The following is a 17,332-nucleotide window of genomic DNA, read 5'->3' as shown; positions in this document are numbered from 1 at the left end:
GGATAGTGCCCAGGCCCAGAGTTCAGGCCCTATGAGTGACAAAAATAAAAATAAAATAAAGGAAAAAAAGAATTGTGATTTGTAATACCTATCTTGGTTTTCTCTCCAAGCCATGACGGTACAGACTCTCCACCTGATGCCGATGAGGTTGTTGTCATACTCAATAACTTTAAAAGCAAAATTATCAAAGTGAAGGTAAGTTTGTTGTGCTAAGGCAGACATTTATTAATAGTTGGTAAAAATTTGCTACATAGTGGTATTTGTTAGCTGTCATTTAAATATTGACAGAAGTCTTACATATCCAAGGGTCCAGTGTACCCATGATCAGCCAGTCTAGAAATACTACTGTTTATCTTGACTCTTTCAAGAGAGACACCTCATTCATACTACTTTTGTCAGAATATGTTGTTTTAATTGTCCTATTTTAGTATAGTTAACTGTTATGAGTCTTTTCATGTGCCTAATTTATAAACTAAATTTTATCATAAGTATGTATGTATAAGCAAAACCACAGTATATTTCAGGATTCCATAGTAGGTTTCAGGCCACTGCTGAGGGTCTGAAATGTTCTCCCAAAGGTGACAGGTAACTACTCTATCTTGAAACTAGCTCAAAAGTATTTTTGGAATTTATTGTAGCAATTATGGATTTTTTTATTTTTTATTTTTGGTAAATGTGAGTCTGTGGCTGACTCCCAGTGTGTAATGCCAGTCTTGCTTTATATAGTATGTTCTGAGAGAGGCTTACCATTTGTATAGTCCCAGATTATAGTATTATTATTGATCATTTTACCCTGAGAATATTGAGGGAAATGCCAGTGAAAAGTTAAGCAATAATGAGCAATAACTTTTTTTTCTTTCTCATTATTTTGGACTTATTAGTGTCTTAAAGTAAACATATTTGAAATAACTAAAGATTATGCACAGTAAAACCTAAGGTTAGTCATACATGGTTGACCTGAAGACTCATCTGGCACTTTGTGTTACTAAATCCTGAGACATGCCCATGGCATGCCATATCTGTGTCCTGACAGATCCACTAGATTGTACTCCTTCCTTGAACTTACTGCTAGCTGGGCAAAATGTGCTTGTGGGTTTACTCAGACTATTTCCCCAGCCACATTTCATGGTCTTTTGTTTCTTATACAAACTGAAAATAGTATTTAATTACAAGAGGTTGCTAGCTTCTCATTTAAGGCTGTAATGTGTGTATCTTGATGAAGACATTTTATTAGTTGAGTACTGATAGGCTCTGGATGGGGCTGCACCTCCTTGTGGGAGAACTGTTGGATTATGTCCTGTTTTGGACAGTGCTTACAGTAAGTACACACCCAGCACAAATCAGGTTTACTACAGTTAGACCACGAAGAGTAGTAAAATTTATTGCATATCATTCCAGGTACAGAAGAAGGCAGACATGGCAAATGAAGACTTGCTGAGTGATGGGACAAATGAGAATGAATCTGGATTTTGGGACTCTTTCAAATGGTAAATCCCCATTATGAAAAAGACATTTTTGCCTGGAGCAATGGCTCATGCCTATAATCCTAGCTGCTCAGGAGTCTGAGATCTAAGGATCACGGTTCAAAGCCAGCCCAGGTGGGAAAGTCCATGAAATACCAATTAACCACCAGAAATCCAGAAATGGTTCTGTGGCTCAAAGTAGTAGAGCACTAACCTTAAGTAAAAAACTCAGGGATAGCACCTAGGCCCTGAGTTCACCCGCCCCGCCCCTCCGAAAAAAAAAAAAAAAAGATGAGTGCCCTTTGTAGGGCTTTCCTATCCTGCTTCCTGCAGACAAGTGTTACACTTACTTTTTGGAGTAGTACAAATCTCTTTTAACTAAAATGCCTCCCTCTGTTGAGTATACTTCCACTGAACATTTCTTCACTGTCATTGGGCTGCACCTGCCTTTTGGAGAGGTGATGATAATTGCTTAGTTTACTTCCCACTGTACAAATTGCATTCTATGCATCTGACTGTGATCCACCTGTTCCTAAGGCAATGTGGAGTTTTAGAGGAGGTGACTTTGTCATCTCTGGACCTCCTGTCAGTGTTGGGTTTTTCATGCCTGCTCTTACTTTAAGGTGGGAATGGGAAGGTACTCACTGCCTCTTTCCTTAAGGGTTGTGTGTCTGGCCAGCACTGTAAGAGGTCCTGTTTTTATCTCTGTTGTTATAGGGGATTTTCAGGAGGACAGAAGACTGAGGAGGCAAAACAAGACAAAGATGATATAATTAATATTTTCTCTGTTGCATCTGGTCATCTCTACGAAAGATTTCTTCGGTTAGTCTTGTTGATTATTTTGGTATATGTAAATTAATTTGCTGTAGTGTTCTTATTTTGAGAAAAGGTTTATATACTTAGGTGTATTTGGAGCACTCTGAGAGTTATGAATTACTTGCCATAAATCATTTGCATTGAGCTCATCAAGTCTGTGAAGTTGATCTAGTATTAGAGTGTAGCTCTTACAAGACTAGGCCTTTAATATCACACTCGTATCTTGTATTTGGCCATCAAATATTACTTAAATCAGATAGTATAGGCCTTGCAACACTCACCACCTTTTACAGATTTTAGAGCCAGGAGAAATGTAGTTCTTATATAATAGGTAGGGACTAGCCCAAGCCATCCAGCCACTGGCTTAGGAAAATCCCTTAGGAACCTAATCACCATATCAAATGGACCTAGCTCAAAGGGCACAGTGTTACTTGAAAGTCGGTTTCCTAATTGTCAATTGCTTTTCCTTTTCATCTTCCACTGTAATCTAGTATAGAAAAGAATCCAAATGCTGTTTTCCTCAATTTACTTTTTCTATTTTCAAGAAACAGCAAACCTAAAATAATGATAAAGGTTCTAATTGAATGTTGACTCAAGATTCCTGAGCTTAGGTGGGTGCCCATGGCTCATGCCTATAACCCTAGCTACTCAGGCGGCTGAGATCTAAGGATGATGGTTTGAAGATGGCCCAGGCAGGCAGGAAAGTTGTGAGACTCTTTTCTCCAATAAACTATTCAGAAAAAGCTATGCTCAAGTGGTAGAATGCTAGCTTTGAGCTAGGGACAGCACCCAGGTGCTGAGTTCAAGCCCCAGGACAGGCCAAAAAAAAAAAAAAAAAAAATCCAGAGCTGTGCCCTCCCTGCTCCTTACTTGATTTTCTCCCTCAAAGGGAAGCTGAGGAGGCTGTCAGGAGACACTTACAAGCTTTCCTCAGCAATATGCTGTTGTGGCTTACCAGGAGGTTTGAAGAATAGTGTAGCCAGTTGCCAAGACTTCTGATTTAAACTTGTACCGTAATTGATGTGGCAGTTTATGAAGTAGCTTATTTAACAGAATTGACATTAACCTCTGTCGGTTAGGTATCTGTTTATAAAGGTATTCTTCATTTTTCCCATTCAACTTGAGAAGTAGGAATGACTACGTTTCTTTTCATTATTAAGGTTTTTACTTTGCTTAATTGAGCCAATAGTTAGCTCTACTATGCTCTGCTTAATGTGTATGCTTAATGCTCTTTTGAGGTTTAGAAGCATTGAAAATTGTTGTTTTTGTTTGACAGCATAATGATGCTATCAGTACTGAAGAATACCAAAACTCCTGTGAAATTCTGGTTCCTGAAGAATTACTTGTCCCCCACATTTAAGGTTTGTTTCAGAGGGAAACAGGAAACATTGTTGATTAATTGAAGATAAGAGTCTCACAGACTTTCTTGCCCTGGCTGGCTTTGAACTGTGATGCTCATATCTCAGCCTCCTGAGCAGCAAGACTACAAATATGAACTACCAGTGCCAGGCAATTTCTGATGAACTAACATTTTTTTCTGAATCATAGATGTCTTTTTTAATTTAGCAAGTACACTAATAGTTTGCTTTGGACAGAATGATTTTCTCATAGACCACTATCACACATTATATGGAGAGAATAACTTCATGCCAAACAAAAATCATCCTTGGATAATCTGCTTTATTTCTATCAAGAATTCTTACCTAAATAGATTTTTTTAAGAATATTTTTTTCCTGTAGAATGTATTGAACAATTTTAAAAATATTTAATAATATCTCCCTGATAAGTAGTTCACTTCTGGTCCCCTGAAGGTACTTGTAGTCAAAATATGAAAGACTTATAAGTTGCAACAAATTTGTTAAGTTTGATTTTGTTGTGGTTTTTTTTTTTTTTTTTGGGGGTCCGGTCGTGGGGCCTGAACTTTGGGCCTGGGCACTGTCCCTCAGTTCTTCAGCTCAAGGCTAGCACTCCACCACTTGAGCCACAGTGCTACTTCCGGCTTTTTTCTTTTTGCTTATGTGGTGCTGAGGAATCGAACCCAGGGCCTCATGCATGCAAGGCAAGCACTCTACCACTGAGCCACCTTCCCAGCCCCATTGTTGTGCTATTCTTGAGTTAGAACCTAGCTTAGAGAAAAACTGTATAATCAAGCTGACAGAATATTATACTAAAATCAGGTCTAGACAAATGGACTTTAAAGTTTTGTGCTTAAGTGAGCATGTGCATATTTGTGTGCATGTGTACGTGCATGCACACACATACAGAGTTAAAAATGTAAAAGCCTTTGCCTGTAGATTTTTGTTATTTCTCATAGTAACTAAAAGTTTTAAAGAAATAGGGATTATTTTATGTAGTCACAAGTGAATTGAGATTAAGTTCTTTGTTACCACTGTTTTGGGAAACATTTTACTTGTACTATAATAATGGTAGTTCCAACTTCCACTAAGAGGGTAGATATTGCCAGGTGCCTGTGTCCCATGCCTATAATACTAACTATTCAGGAGGCTGAAATCTGGGGACCATAGTTCAAAGCCAGCCTGCGCAAACAAATCCTCAAGACTCTTACCTCCAATTGATTGTCAAAAAGTTAGAACTGGATTCATAAGTGGTTAGAGCACCAGCTGTGGTCAAAATGAAGAGTATGAGGTCCTGACTTCAAGCTCCAGTACTGGCACAAAAAAAGGAAGAGAAGAGGAAGGGAGAGCCTGGCAGGGTGATGGTGTATCCTATAATCCCAGCATTGAAAAGGCTGAGGCAGAAGGTTTGAGAGTTCAAGGCCAGCAGGTCTACACCATGAGACATGTCTCAAAACACCACCAAAAGTAAAAAAGTCAATTCTTAATCAAAACGAATGATTTCTTAGTATTTCTAATGTCTGAAAACAGGAGTTTATACCCTACATGGCAAGTGAATACAACTTCCAGTATGAGCTTGTTCAGTACAAATGGCCCCGGTGGCTCCATCAGCAGACAGAAAAGCAGCGCATCATCTGGGGCTACAAGATTCTCTTCCTAGACGTGCTCTTCCCACTCATTGTGGACAAGTTTCTGTTTGTGGATGCTGACCAGGTAAGCTATCAAAGGCCAGATTTGTTTGTAGTAGGTATGACAGAGCCTTTTCTTTTCTTCTTCTTTTTTTTTTTTTTTTTTGTCGGTCATGGGTTTAACTCTGGTCCTGGGTGCTGTCCCTCAGCTCTTCAGCTCAAGGCTAGCGTTCTACCACTTGAGCCACAGCACCACTTCTGGCTTTTTCTGCTTATGTGGTGCTGAGGAATTTAACCCATGGCCTCATACATGCAAAGCAAGCACTCTACCACTAAGCCACCTTCCCAACTCACCTTTTCTTTTTTAAACACTGTTTTTCTTACTATGAAAAAGCCTGCTTGTTTTTTTACTAATATTTAGAAAATATGGGAGAACATTGCCCAAATGTGATTACTTTTTAAATTTAATTTGTATTCAGTATATCTCCTTTTCATTTTTCTATCTTTTTTAAACACAGTTGCAGCAATGTCATGCATGTAGTTTTATGTCTTACCTCATTTATTTAACAATAAGAGTAAAAGTAGGAAAATTCAAGTTTAGCAGTTATTTCCCCTCATTTCCCATTGTCTGCCAAAAAGATAGCTGGTCAGTCTGTCTGCTGTCTGTCCATCATCTGTTTATCTACCTACCTACCTATCTATCTATCCATCTACCCTTCCATTCACTTACTTATCTACCCTTCTACCCTGTCCACCCTGTCCACCCACCTATCTACCTACCTACCTAGTTCTGGCTGGCTTTGATCTTCCTTTCTCTCCAGTGCTATACTAGAGGTCAGCACCACTATATCTGCCTAAAATTTGTGTTATTGGTATGAATGGTAGATGAAGCTCAGGGGGGATAATTGGCCTTGATAATAAGGGAATAATGCAGATGTTCTTGTAGCTATCAGGATTTAACTTAACTAAGCTCCAGCAGCATAAATGCACTTCCTCCTACAGCCATCTCAGCCGTCTACATTACTCTCAGCTTGAAGGGATATAATGTGTGCCAAAGTCATCTGACTTTCCCCACCTTTGTGTATCCCCTGCTTCTGGCGAAGCAACCTGAAATACACTTTCTCATACAGCCACATGTAATTCTAGTTGAGTACTTAATATTGAGTAAGGCATTATGTTCCACACTTGTCTGTGGTAACCTACTCAGCCTCCCAACAATCCCTTGAGATATGTACTCCAAATTATGTCATCTTCAGCTTTCAGATGAGGAAACTGAGAACATCAAACCTATTTGAGTTAAGTTTGTACCTACAGTAATTTGTACCATACTTCATGTTAGTGGTTCAACCAGTTAGCAATGGAATTCAGACTAGATCTTGTACCATCACATACTGAGCTGCCTTCCCTCCACCTTCTGTGATGTACTGTGAACTTTAAGAAGTTATATTAGTACTGCTTGCATGCCAGCTTAACAAATGACATTTGATTTTCTTTTCTTTAGATTGTGCGAACAGATCTGAAAGAGTTAAGAGATTTCAGTCTGGATGGTGCCCCTTATGGTTATACTCCTTTTTGTGACAGCAGAAAAGAGATGGATGGCTACCGCTTCTGGAAGTCTGGTTACTGGGCCAGCCATTTAGCTGGACGCAAATATCATATTAGGTACTGAAAATACTTATATTGGGAACATTTTTGTGAAAGTTAATAAGTTAATTTGTCTGCTTCACATTGTGAATGATAATATATTAATATGGGTCAAAAATATTCATTGATAAAAGCTTTCTTTACCCTTTTTCTATTTTTGGGGGGGGTGGGGTCTGGTCGTGGGGCCTGAACTCTGGACCTGGGTGCTGTCCCTCAGCTCTTCAGCTCAAGGCTAGCGCTCTACCACTTGAGCCACAGCGCCACTTCCGGCTTTTTTCTTTTTGCTTATGTGGTGCTGAGGAAGGCAAGTGCTCTACCGCTGATCCACCTTCCCAGTCCCTATCCTTTTTCTTTTATCTAGTTCCCACTCCACAACAGATAACTCTCTTAGTTATTTACTGCCTGTCCTCTCAGAGTAATTTTTATATAGACAGGCCTGGAGGCATGGGTTAGTGGTAGGAGTACCTGCTGAGCAAGGGCAAGACTCTGAGTTCAAACTCCAGTACTTCCTAACAAGTTTCTTTTGGGCTGGGAATGTGGCTTACTGGTAGAGTGCTTGCCTAGCAAGCATGAAGCCCTGGATTAGATTCCTCGGTACCACATGAACAGAAAAGGCCAGAAGTGGTGCTGTGGCTCAAGTGGCAGAGTGCTAATCTTGAGCAAAAGAAGCTCAGGGACAGTGCGCAGGCCCTGAGTTCAAGCTCTAGGACTGGCAAAAAAAGTTTGTTTTTAGACAAACAGCTAGAAATGTCTATTTTTATATAAAGTATACATCTTCTTTGTACTGTTTTATAACTTGCTTTTTTTAACTTAATATTTTCTTACAGATCTTAATATCAACATATAAACAGATACCTTATTACTTTTTTCATATTATTCCAGGGTATTATTTAGTTTTTTTCTGTGATATATACTATGTTGCATATTTCATGTATGTTTGTAGGATATATTCACAAGAGACATCTTAGGTAAAGCAATGTATCCTTCATTATAATGAACACTCCATTATCTTTTTTGAGAAAAGTGTAATTTGGAAGATTTGGAGGGTAGATGGACCTGTAGGACCAGAGATAAATGGTGAGATTCAGTGATTTCAGTTTTATCTTCCTGCTTTTAGTGCAAAATAACTGGAATACCATGGGGGGTTTTCCCCTGTAGCGTTTAAGACATCATCAGGATATCCTTTGCAAATGCATTTTTTATGAGTTACTATAACACTTATCACCAAATCTGCTATATTCTCTAGAACTCTTTTCTCAGAAATTACTTTTTTTCAGAAGGCAAATCAGTAACAGTGATTAAAGAGAGCTAGTGATGGCAGGATATAGTTTTTCCAATAATTTTCTTTAACTTCTTTGAAAGAAGTAGCACATATGAACCTAACTCTACTGTGACCTTTCAGTTCACCATTTCAAAGAAAAACTGGAACCTGACCTATTTTGTTTTTCAGTGGGGTTAGTTCTGCCATAAATCCATTGTTGATTATAACAAGCATGTCTTCTCTATCCAGTGCACTATATGTTGTGGATCTGAAGAAGTTTAGGAAAATAGCTGCTGGTGACAGACTCAGGGGACAGTACCAAGGTCTGAGTCAGGATCCCAATAGCCTTTCAAATCTTGATCAGGTAGGTGGCTTTTTTTTTAATGGTTAACATTTTCAGATTGGGGTATAGAGTGTATTGTCTTAGAAAATGAATTATTATTTGTTTTTCAATTCTCTGTTTCCTTTTGTTTCATGGACTGTGTGCATGTGTGTGTGAAAGATTTGTATCTGGCCTCGGAACATCAGCCAGTAATGGAAAATGTCAGAGACCTGCTTGTAATTAATTAAAGAGGTGGAAGAGGATACTGTATTTCTGAACATGATCTTGTCATTCATTTGTTCATTCATGCAGGTTCTGGGGCTTGAACTCAGGGCCCGAGTGGTCCCTAGGCTTTTGTGCTGTGTGCTCAGTGCTAGTGCTCTACCACTTAAGCTGTAGGTCCACTTGCAGCTTATTGATAGTTAACTGGAGATGAATATCATGGACTTTTCTGCCTGGGCTGGCCTTGAACTGCAGTCTTCAGATCTCAGCCTTCTGAGTAGCTAGGATTGCAAATGTGAGCCACTGGTACCTGGCTATTACCTTATTCTTTAATTTGTTACAACTTCATGTATTAAATTTGTTTCTCTGCCTGCTATAGTCAATTCATTTTTTTCAGCTTTATGAACTAAATAACTCAGGATTCACAGTATACAATAAAGTGTTACAGTTTCCCTTTTTATCTGTATCAGAAAACATAATGTGTTTTAAAGCTAGATGAATAACTATTAACGCTAGACATCTTTTAGATACAAAATTGTAGTTTAAGTGTTTTAGAACATAGTTTCACATAATTAAACATTTTGTTTTGCTTAAGTCAAACTTAAAACTTCTTAAATTGTGTGTGTGTGTGTGTGTGTGTGTGTGTGTGTGCATGTGTGTGTGTGTTCTGTTCTGGTACTAGGGCTTGAACTCAGGGTCTGAAAGCTGGTTATTAATGTAGTTCTGATTTATACTCTTCGCAATGTGAGACATCCTGTTACTCCATATTTGACCAAAATTTATTGTCAATCTTAATTTTATATGTGAGCTGTCATTTCATTGCTACTTTCAGTTCAACAATGTAATCCATTTATGGATAAATGTAATTATTAACAAAGCAGAATTTGACTGCCATTTTCTATTTATATTATTATGTGTTACATTATGTTCCTTCTTTTGTGTAAATCGTTATTCCGTAGTGTATCATTTTTCCTTTTTTTTTTTAACTATATATATTTTCTAGCTATTTTGTTGTTTGTCCTGATCTATTTGGGAGCAAGGCTCAGTAGACAAGGGACATTCAGAGTTGCTTTTGGGGAAGCTATGTATTAAAAGAGCTTTCTAAACTTACTTGACTTCCAAAAGTGAGCAGGGATAAGTTTTGTTGAATTACTTTCATACAAGGAAGTCTAGATAAGTTTTAAGCATTCTGGATGTATGTAATGGGAAAGAGTTTTTGATTTTGTATTTGAATTTCCTCTGGAAATTTATAGATTTCTGTGCTTTATTTTCTTTTCCAAACAGGATTTGCCCAACAACATGATCCATCAGGTGCCAATCAAATCTCTCCCTCAAGAATGGCTTTGGTGTGAAACCTGGTGTGATGATGCGTCTAAGAAGAGGGCAAAAACCATTGATTTGGTAAGCTATGGGGAGTGCAGTCCTATATCTGCCCCAGCCCCCCGTCAGGACTGTTTGCATTGCTTCTTGTCTGCGGAGGCTCTTCTCTGCCAGCTCTTCTCTGTGCCTTGTTATTTTTCTAGATGGACTTTGACTTTGTCTATCTTTGATAACTTCTATAACTTCTTTGTAGAAAGAAATACAGCTTATATAGCCCACTGCCAGATACATATTTATGTATGTATATCTTCTACTATATCTTTTAGTTGCTGAGGCTTGGTTTGGTTATTTGTTGTTGGCCAGTTAGTATGTGTAATCAAAGGACAGAAATATCTTTGCTAAATTTCTTCTCTTCCCTTTCTCCCAATCCCTTTTTTTCCTTTTCTTCCTTTCTCTCCCCTTTTCCCACTTTCCCCCTTTCCTACTTTTTCCCTTTCTCCTTTTGCTCTTTTGTTCTTTTCTTTCCTTCCCTTTCTTTCTATGCCAGGTCATTATGTAACCTAGGTTGGCTTTGAACTTGTGATCTTCCTTCCTTAGCCTCCCAAGTAGTTGTACTACCATGCCCACTACTAACACCTTTAAATTCTGTATAATGACCCTTTTCTTTAACTTAGCTGAAGTGTATATGTTGGATTTTCAGTGTAATAATCCAATGACCAAAGAACCCAAGTTGGAAGCTGCAGTGCGAATTGTCCCAGAGTGGCAGGACTATGATCAAGAGATCAAACAACTACAGATTCGCTTTCAGAAGGAGAAAGAAACAGGCACACTCTATATGGAAAAGACAAAAGAGCCAAGCCAAAAAGGTAAACATAAATCTTTGTCTTTGGATAAGTATTTATGTTTCTATTTTCTATTTGTTATTAAAACAAAAAAATAATAAAGGAAAAGAAAAAGTTTCCTTTAATCTTAACATCAGTCAAAGCCTGCTTTTTATTTTGCTTTTTCATTTGTCCATTCTGAAGATTATACAATAACATTAACCGGAAAGTTATATATTGACCATAAATGTTATTCACATGTATTACTAAAACCTCAATTTCTGGATAAATGGGCAAAGAATGCAAACACACATAATAATAAGGGTGAAACACAAAGGAATTTGAGGAAACAGCAATCCAAATGGAGGAATCTGTCTTAAGTGTGTACTACATGGAATCAGGGAGACATAAAAGCGGCCCCATTCATGGGGAGAAGGTGGGCAGACTGTGTGGTGTGCCTTGTCGAAGCTGTTGGGTGCAGTAGGACAACCCAGCAAGTGATCCTGCCTCAATAACCCTTCTACTGAGTATATCATAGAGAAGCAGTTCACCACAAGAAAACAACACAGATGAAGACAATTATTTTACTATTTTTATAAGCCAAAACCATTATTAAAAATTGGTTTCAACATCCAAGAATGAGCTATACTGATACATAAAAAATGTTTATGTGTTAGTAAGTTTTTTTTGTTTGTTTTTTTTAAAGACTCTTGCCAAGCATAGTGGTGCATATCTATAATCCTGGCTATTTGAGAGTGAGAGATTTAAGGGATCTCGGTTAAAGCCTGAGCACAAAAATTTTGTGAGACTCCAGTGTCAGCCAATGGCACACATGTATTATCTCAGCCACTCAGGGAAACACAAATAGGTTCACAGATCAGGAGAGCCTGTATACAAAGTAAGACCTAGTCTTGAAAATAAATAGAACTAGACAGGCTAGAGGCTTGGCTCAAGTGGTAGAGCAAGGGAGAAGCCCTGTGTTCAAACCCCAGTATCACCAAAAAGAAGAAATAGAAGACAACTGACCAAAAATGTGTGAACATTATTATGTATTAATACTGCACTTTAGAAAACAATTCAGTTGACTTTGCGTTATTTCAGTGCGATTTTGTGTGTGTGTGTGTGTGTGTGTGAGAGAGAGAGAGAGAGAGAGAGAGAGAGAGAGGAGAATGTGTGGGTGGGGGGGTGAGTCGGGGTCCTAGGGCTTGAATTCAGGACCTGGACACTGCCCATGAGTTTTTGTGTTTAAGGCTAGTGCTTTATCACTTTGAGCCACAGCACCCTTTATGGCTTTTTGGTAGTTAATTGGAAGTAAGATCTCACATACCCCTCCCCCCCTCCACTGCCCCTGTAGCCCCAGGCAAGCTTTGAACCATAATCCTCATATCCTAGTTACTCATATCTTGAGTGAGCCACCAATGCTCAGCTTTATTTCAGTGTTTTTTAAAATAAAGCTGTCTCCTTTATTATGTTTTTGCTTTCAAATTTTAATATAAAGTCCTAAAAATTTGAAAGGAGAGATAAAAATTTGAAAGGAGTGGCTGGGAATGTGGCTTAGCGGTAGAGTGCTTGCCTAGCATTCATGAAGCCCCGGGCTCCATTCCCCAGTACCACATCAAGAAAAAAAAGCCAGAAGTGGATCTGTGGCTCAAGTGGTAGAGTGCTAGACTTGAGCACATAGAGGCTTGGAGACAGAGCCCAGGCCCTGAGCTCAAGCCCCAGGACTGGCAAAATAATAATAAAAATTTAAAAGGAGGCAAGAGTATATAGATCAGGTTGTGGATTATGTCCATTTTGTATTTTTATAATTGAAGAGTAATGTTTTATTGTCCATTGTTCTTTTTCATAGGATCTCAGAAACGTGAAGAATTATGAGCCCTGGAAGGAGACAGGAAATGACACCATTTGAAAAACAGTTTTTGTACTAAATGCTAGGTTTTTTGTTTTTGTTTTTTTCTGATCTGTCTATACAACTGCTGATGAACTGACTGAGCAGGTGTGCCACACCTCTTGATTCTGAGCATTGATTTTGACTTCTATACGCCTTAGGCGCTGGATCTTTGGGGTTAAGGCTCTGCTAGATTTGTACCTCAGAAGAAGTGGCTGATATTTTGGGACTCTGTAAAGAGCGAGGAAAAAGAAAAAGAGCAATCTTGTTGCCATATGGAGAAATGACAGCAGCAACTAGAAGAAGCAGAGTCCTTTGTGCCCACACACAAGAGCACACACATGCTGTGCCGTCCTGGAAGCAGGCTGGGAGCCACCACATGCTTCCTTACCTCAGTTTACTGCACTGGGTCTGGGTCAGGCTAGCAGAAGCTTCATCCATACTCCGTGCCTGGAGGTACATGCCAACATGCTTCTCATGTCCTCTACCCACTCTCTTCCCAGGCCTTAGGTTTGATTTTGATTGAACCCCAGTTAGTAGTCATGTGTCTTCAGGGTTGACTTGGTACAATGGCTCAGCAAATTAATTTGGGGGGCGGGGGTTGGGAAAGGTAGGGAAAATAGCAGGCCTAGAAAGGGCTCTGAGGTGTGCTGGGGAGGAAAACTACAAGGTGGTCGTTCTCCTTTATGAACCACCAGTACCATTGTGGCTAATTTGAAAGGAAAACATATTCCTATTCCCTACCTAGTCCCAGGGAACTTTCTAGGTAATTATTTTGTAAACAATTTTTGTATTTATGAAAGTCTTTACTTTTTCTTCTCACTTTCTAAAAAGAAAAAAAATCTTAGCAATTTTCCAACTGGGCACAGCCATAATAAGCTCCTCTGGTGATCGAGCTACGAAGGCTCAGGCTTCAGGCTCCTTGGTTGCTTGTTACATCACTTCCCCTTTTCTTTTTCAGGGCTTTTTTCTCAGACACAGGAAAATTGGCCTGGATTTTCCTCTACAAAAAATATCCAGATTGGTTGGTTGTCAGTGGCTCATACCTGTAATCCTAGCTACTTAGGAAACAGATCTGAAGATTATGGTTCCTGAGCAGGAAAGTTTATGAGACTCTTCTTTCCTATTAGACAGCAAAAACTAGGAGTAGTATTTGGCTCAAGTGCTAGCCTTGAGCAAAAATGCTAAGGGATAGTGCCAGGTCCTGAGTTCAAGCCCAGTACTAGCACAGAAAAAAAAAGCTAACAAAATTTAAAAGTTCTCAGGATCAGAGACCAAAAAGGATTCTGACTCTGGAACTCATATACCCTGTCTTATGTACTGTTTATTTTAGCTCTCTACACCAATTCTGAGGTGGCATGGCTGTGTTATGATGTATCATAACCTTCCGTCTTTGCCTTGTGTGTCTTCACAATGACAGCCTACGTCATCCCTGTGGAATTCTTGGGGCATGTGGTACCATCTGCCCTGGCCACAAGGTACGGCAGCACCAGCACCAAGGGGCAGCGCCCTGCCTTCTGGCTTATGGGTTTGCTGTTTTTGAGACTGCTGCTTTTTAAAACTAGGAAGGGGCTGGGCTATGGTTCATGAGCAGAATGCTTTTCTTGCTTGCAGAATGCTTTTCTTGCACTGCACAAAATCACAATAAAAACAAAAACAAGGATGAGGTAAATGCTTAGCTAAATCCTCACCATTCTAAGCCAGGTAACAATTTGATATGCAGTCTTTTTAAAAGTCAAAATATTAACCACAGATTTCTATTTTTTCCATTTTTAAATGTAGAAATTAGCATAGAAGCTTCCCAGTCATTTGAAGGTGCTTCTGGATTGGCTTTCATAATTTCATAACAAGTTGGGGAGCACAGCTTAAAAGAGAACTTGACTGATGAGTTGATGTGAGTTGGGAAAGGTCCCAAGGTGGCTGGATGAGGTGGTTTTCTACTTGCCTCTCCCTGGTCTGAGCATCTGACAGGATAGGATCGCTGAAATCAAGAAACACCTGCTCAGGCATCATCTCCACATTTAATTAAGCTTTCAGAGGCACTGCCACTGCTGTCTACAGCTGCAGGCAGAAATGTAATTCTCCCCAGCCTTGTCTGGGAGGTTGAGCAGGAAAATGGTCAGGTCGCTAGCATATGCTCTACATGCTGGCTCTTTGCTGGCTTGCTTCCTTGTCTTACTACCAGGTCTCTTAGACATACTCTGCAGAGAAAGAAGGCATGAAGTAAAACTGTTCCCTGTGGGGTGCTGGTTCCTTCAGCTCTGCGCCCCATCTGTCAGCACCCAGACAGAAGTTTTTGTACTTGGTGCTGAGTAACACCAATCCCAGCTTGCTTCTGAAGTGGTCTGTGCTCCTCTGTCTGTTTCTTTCCTTGCTTTGTGGGGCTTAATCACCTCTCTAAGTTAACCAAATGCCCAGGAAATGATGTTACCACTAAAATATGGTCCTGATGAGCTTTGTCTGTAGCCTCTACTATAAGAAAATGTACTATGTCTGAAAAGAGAGGTGAGAGATTTTTCCCTAGGAACTAAGAGCTGATGGACCCAAATGTTCAGGCTTCTGGAAACCATTCAATATGGTGGTCTTAGCTAGCATTTGGATGTAATTTTTTTTTCTCATGTCATAGTGGAAATTTTCTTTCTAAATCACTTGATAACATAATATGAAATAATATGGCATATCGAAATGCCATGCAACAATGTGGATCTATTTCTATGTTTTGTGAACAATGTATTTGACTGAGATCTGGGACGGTGGATATGCCATGGCCAGGGTCTTTATCTAGACTCCTTGGTGTAGTCAAAAGTATATTTATTCAACACTCACATCGAGAGTGGTAACAAGTTGGCTTTTTCTAGATTGATGAAATTGTGATTCCATCAGAATGTTGGATTTCAAACTGAACATAAAGACGTTTGTTGGTGTTGGGCCTTCCCAAATGTTAAGAAACAATTTCTGTAAACTAAGCTAAATTTCCTGTACTCTCCTGACATCCTCATGTTTGAACGTTAAAGCTCTTCCTGAACAACACTGACTTGGTTTCAGGGTCTAAGAACTGGCAACAGGAGTGCAGTTTTGGAAGGGAGAGAGTCCAAGTGATAGGGGAAGAGCGTCTTCTTTGCCAGATGGTCAGGTGTATGTCAAGCCAGACAACACCGTCCCCTGTGACTACAGTTAGAAACATCAAAGCAGTCCTTTTCTAAGATAGCCACTCCTAATTTGGCTTAATTAAAAGAAATATTTGAATGTAGAGTTCTACTTTCCTGAATGGAGTTTGTAGAAATTGAATCAGTAGAAACACCTGGTAGAAAATGTCTTGAAACAAAAGTGGACAGAAGTGAAAGATGGAGAGTGTACTATGTGCTAAGTTACATAGATCCACATTCATTGTGTAATTTTAATAGTTTTTACAGTACTTGATGTTTTGAGGGCATTTTTTTTATGATCACAGTTAATCAAACATAGGTTGTCATGTCTGGTTTGGTAGTCCAGCAGTTTTTATATAAATTCATGTTTTCTATGCCTTAACATAGTGAGAAAAGATTTTGATTAGGACTTGGTGATTAATTAGCTGACTGAATCCAAACAATCCAGACATGAAAGCTCAGGTCATTACCGACACTACAGAGTGTCTGGAGGTGGCACATTTCTCACTCTTTATTTGGTTTTTGGTTTTCTCTCTGTGATAGAGAAACCACTTCTGTGTTGTGACTTGGCTGTGAGTCTGTGGATATGTAGAGGATCTTGTTTAGTATCATTGAGTAACAGCCATCACCTCCCTCCTTCCCCTCCCAAAAATAAACCCACCACAAACAGCCTCAGACAGCTACACATTCCCCAGAAGTAGCCTGTACAGCTTAAACAGGCCCTCTCCTGAGTGTTTCCCAGCTTGCCAGCAATGCAGAGGCCAATGGGAAGGCCTGAGTGACTGGACCATGAACTAGGACATGAGCCCATTGGATTATGCATCGCCTCCAGGTCCCATGTAGATAAATAGAACGCAAAATAATGTTGTCCTTTGGAACAAAACATTTTCAAGTACTCATTGTTTTCCAAACAATAATCCATGGAAATGAAGTAAAGGGAAAATGGGGACAAAGCTTGGAAAGAATGTAATTTAAAGAACCTTCTTTATAACTCTCCTACTTTACTGTAATTCTGTTCCTAAATGCAGCTATATGTCTGGTGCGTTGGGAACAGCATTGAGGTTTTAAATGTCTGCAGAATCTCTGCATCCAAAGGGAAATGAGAACCAATTTCCTGGTACTATAATGAAAATAAGGTCTGCTCAACAAAATAAACTTCTGCCTCTCTTCTTTAAAACTGTGTGGTCAGTCATTCAGCTTTTATGTATTGAGAGCACAAAAGCCAAGTCCTTGGTAGAAGTTGCATACCCTGGCAGGGAATAGGCCTTTGTCTAAAGTCTTGTCTGGCTGGTTGCCGGTGGCTCATATCTAATTCTAGCTACTCAAGAGGATGAGATCTGAGGATTCCAGTTCAGAGCCAGCCTGGCCCAGGCAAGAAAATCTGTGAGACTCCTTCTTCTTTTTTTGGGGGGGGGGGCGTCCAGTCGTGCCTGAACTCTGGGCCT

The 17,332-nt window shown here is 39.4% G+C and overlaps 1 protein-coding gene across 2 annotated transcripts in view; it reads left to right on the top strand.

Moving 5' to 3' along the window:
- Uggt1 (UDP-glucose glycoprotein glucosyltransferase 1) overlaps nucleotides 1-17,064 on the top strand; it is a 158,195-nt gene extending 141,131 nt beyond the window's left edge. For both annotated transcript variants that reach the window (XM_069989476.1, XM_069989475.1), the window contains exons 32-41: nucleotides 111-195; nucleotides 1,399-1,487; nucleotides 2,181-2,285; nucleotides 3,556-3,640; nucleotides 5,166-5,348; nucleotides 6,765-6,925; nucleotides 8,418-8,532; nucleotides 9,997-10,113; nucleotides 10,733-10,898; nucleotides 12,703-17,064. In XM_069989476.1, coding sequence (XP_069845577.1) covers nucleotides 111-195; nucleotides 1,399-1,487; nucleotides 2,181-2,285; nucleotides 3,556-3,640; nucleotides 5,166-5,348; nucleotides 6,765-6,925; nucleotides 8,418-8,532; nucleotides 9,997-10,113; nucleotides 10,733-10,898; nucleotides 12,703-12,728 — 1,132 coding nt within the window. In that variant the 3' untranslated portion in view covers nucleotides 12,729-17,064. The remainder of the gene's footprint in view (nucleotides 1-110; nucleotides 196-1,398; nucleotides 1,488-2,180; nucleotides 2,286-3,555; nucleotides 3,641-5,165; nucleotides 5,349-6,764; nucleotides 6,926-8,417; nucleotides 8,533-9,996; nucleotides 10,114-10,732; nucleotides 10,899-12,702) is intronic.
- The last annotated feature ends 268 nt before the right edge of the window (nucleotides 17,065-17,332 follow it).

The sequence above is a fragment of the Dipodomys merriami genome, unplaced genomic scaffold (assembly GCF_024711535.1).
Source record: "Dipodomys merriami isolate MVZ:Mamm:240054 unplaced genomic scaffold, mDipMer1.0.p SCAF_38, whole genome shotgun sequence".
In the NCBI taxonomy this organism is placed as follows: Eukaryota; Metazoa; Chordata; class Mammalia; order Rodentia; family Heteromyidae; genus Dipodomys; species Dipodomys merriami.
The sequence above is the reverse complement of the archived record's forward strand: the minus strand, read 5'-3'. Positions and strand labels throughout refer to the sequence as shown.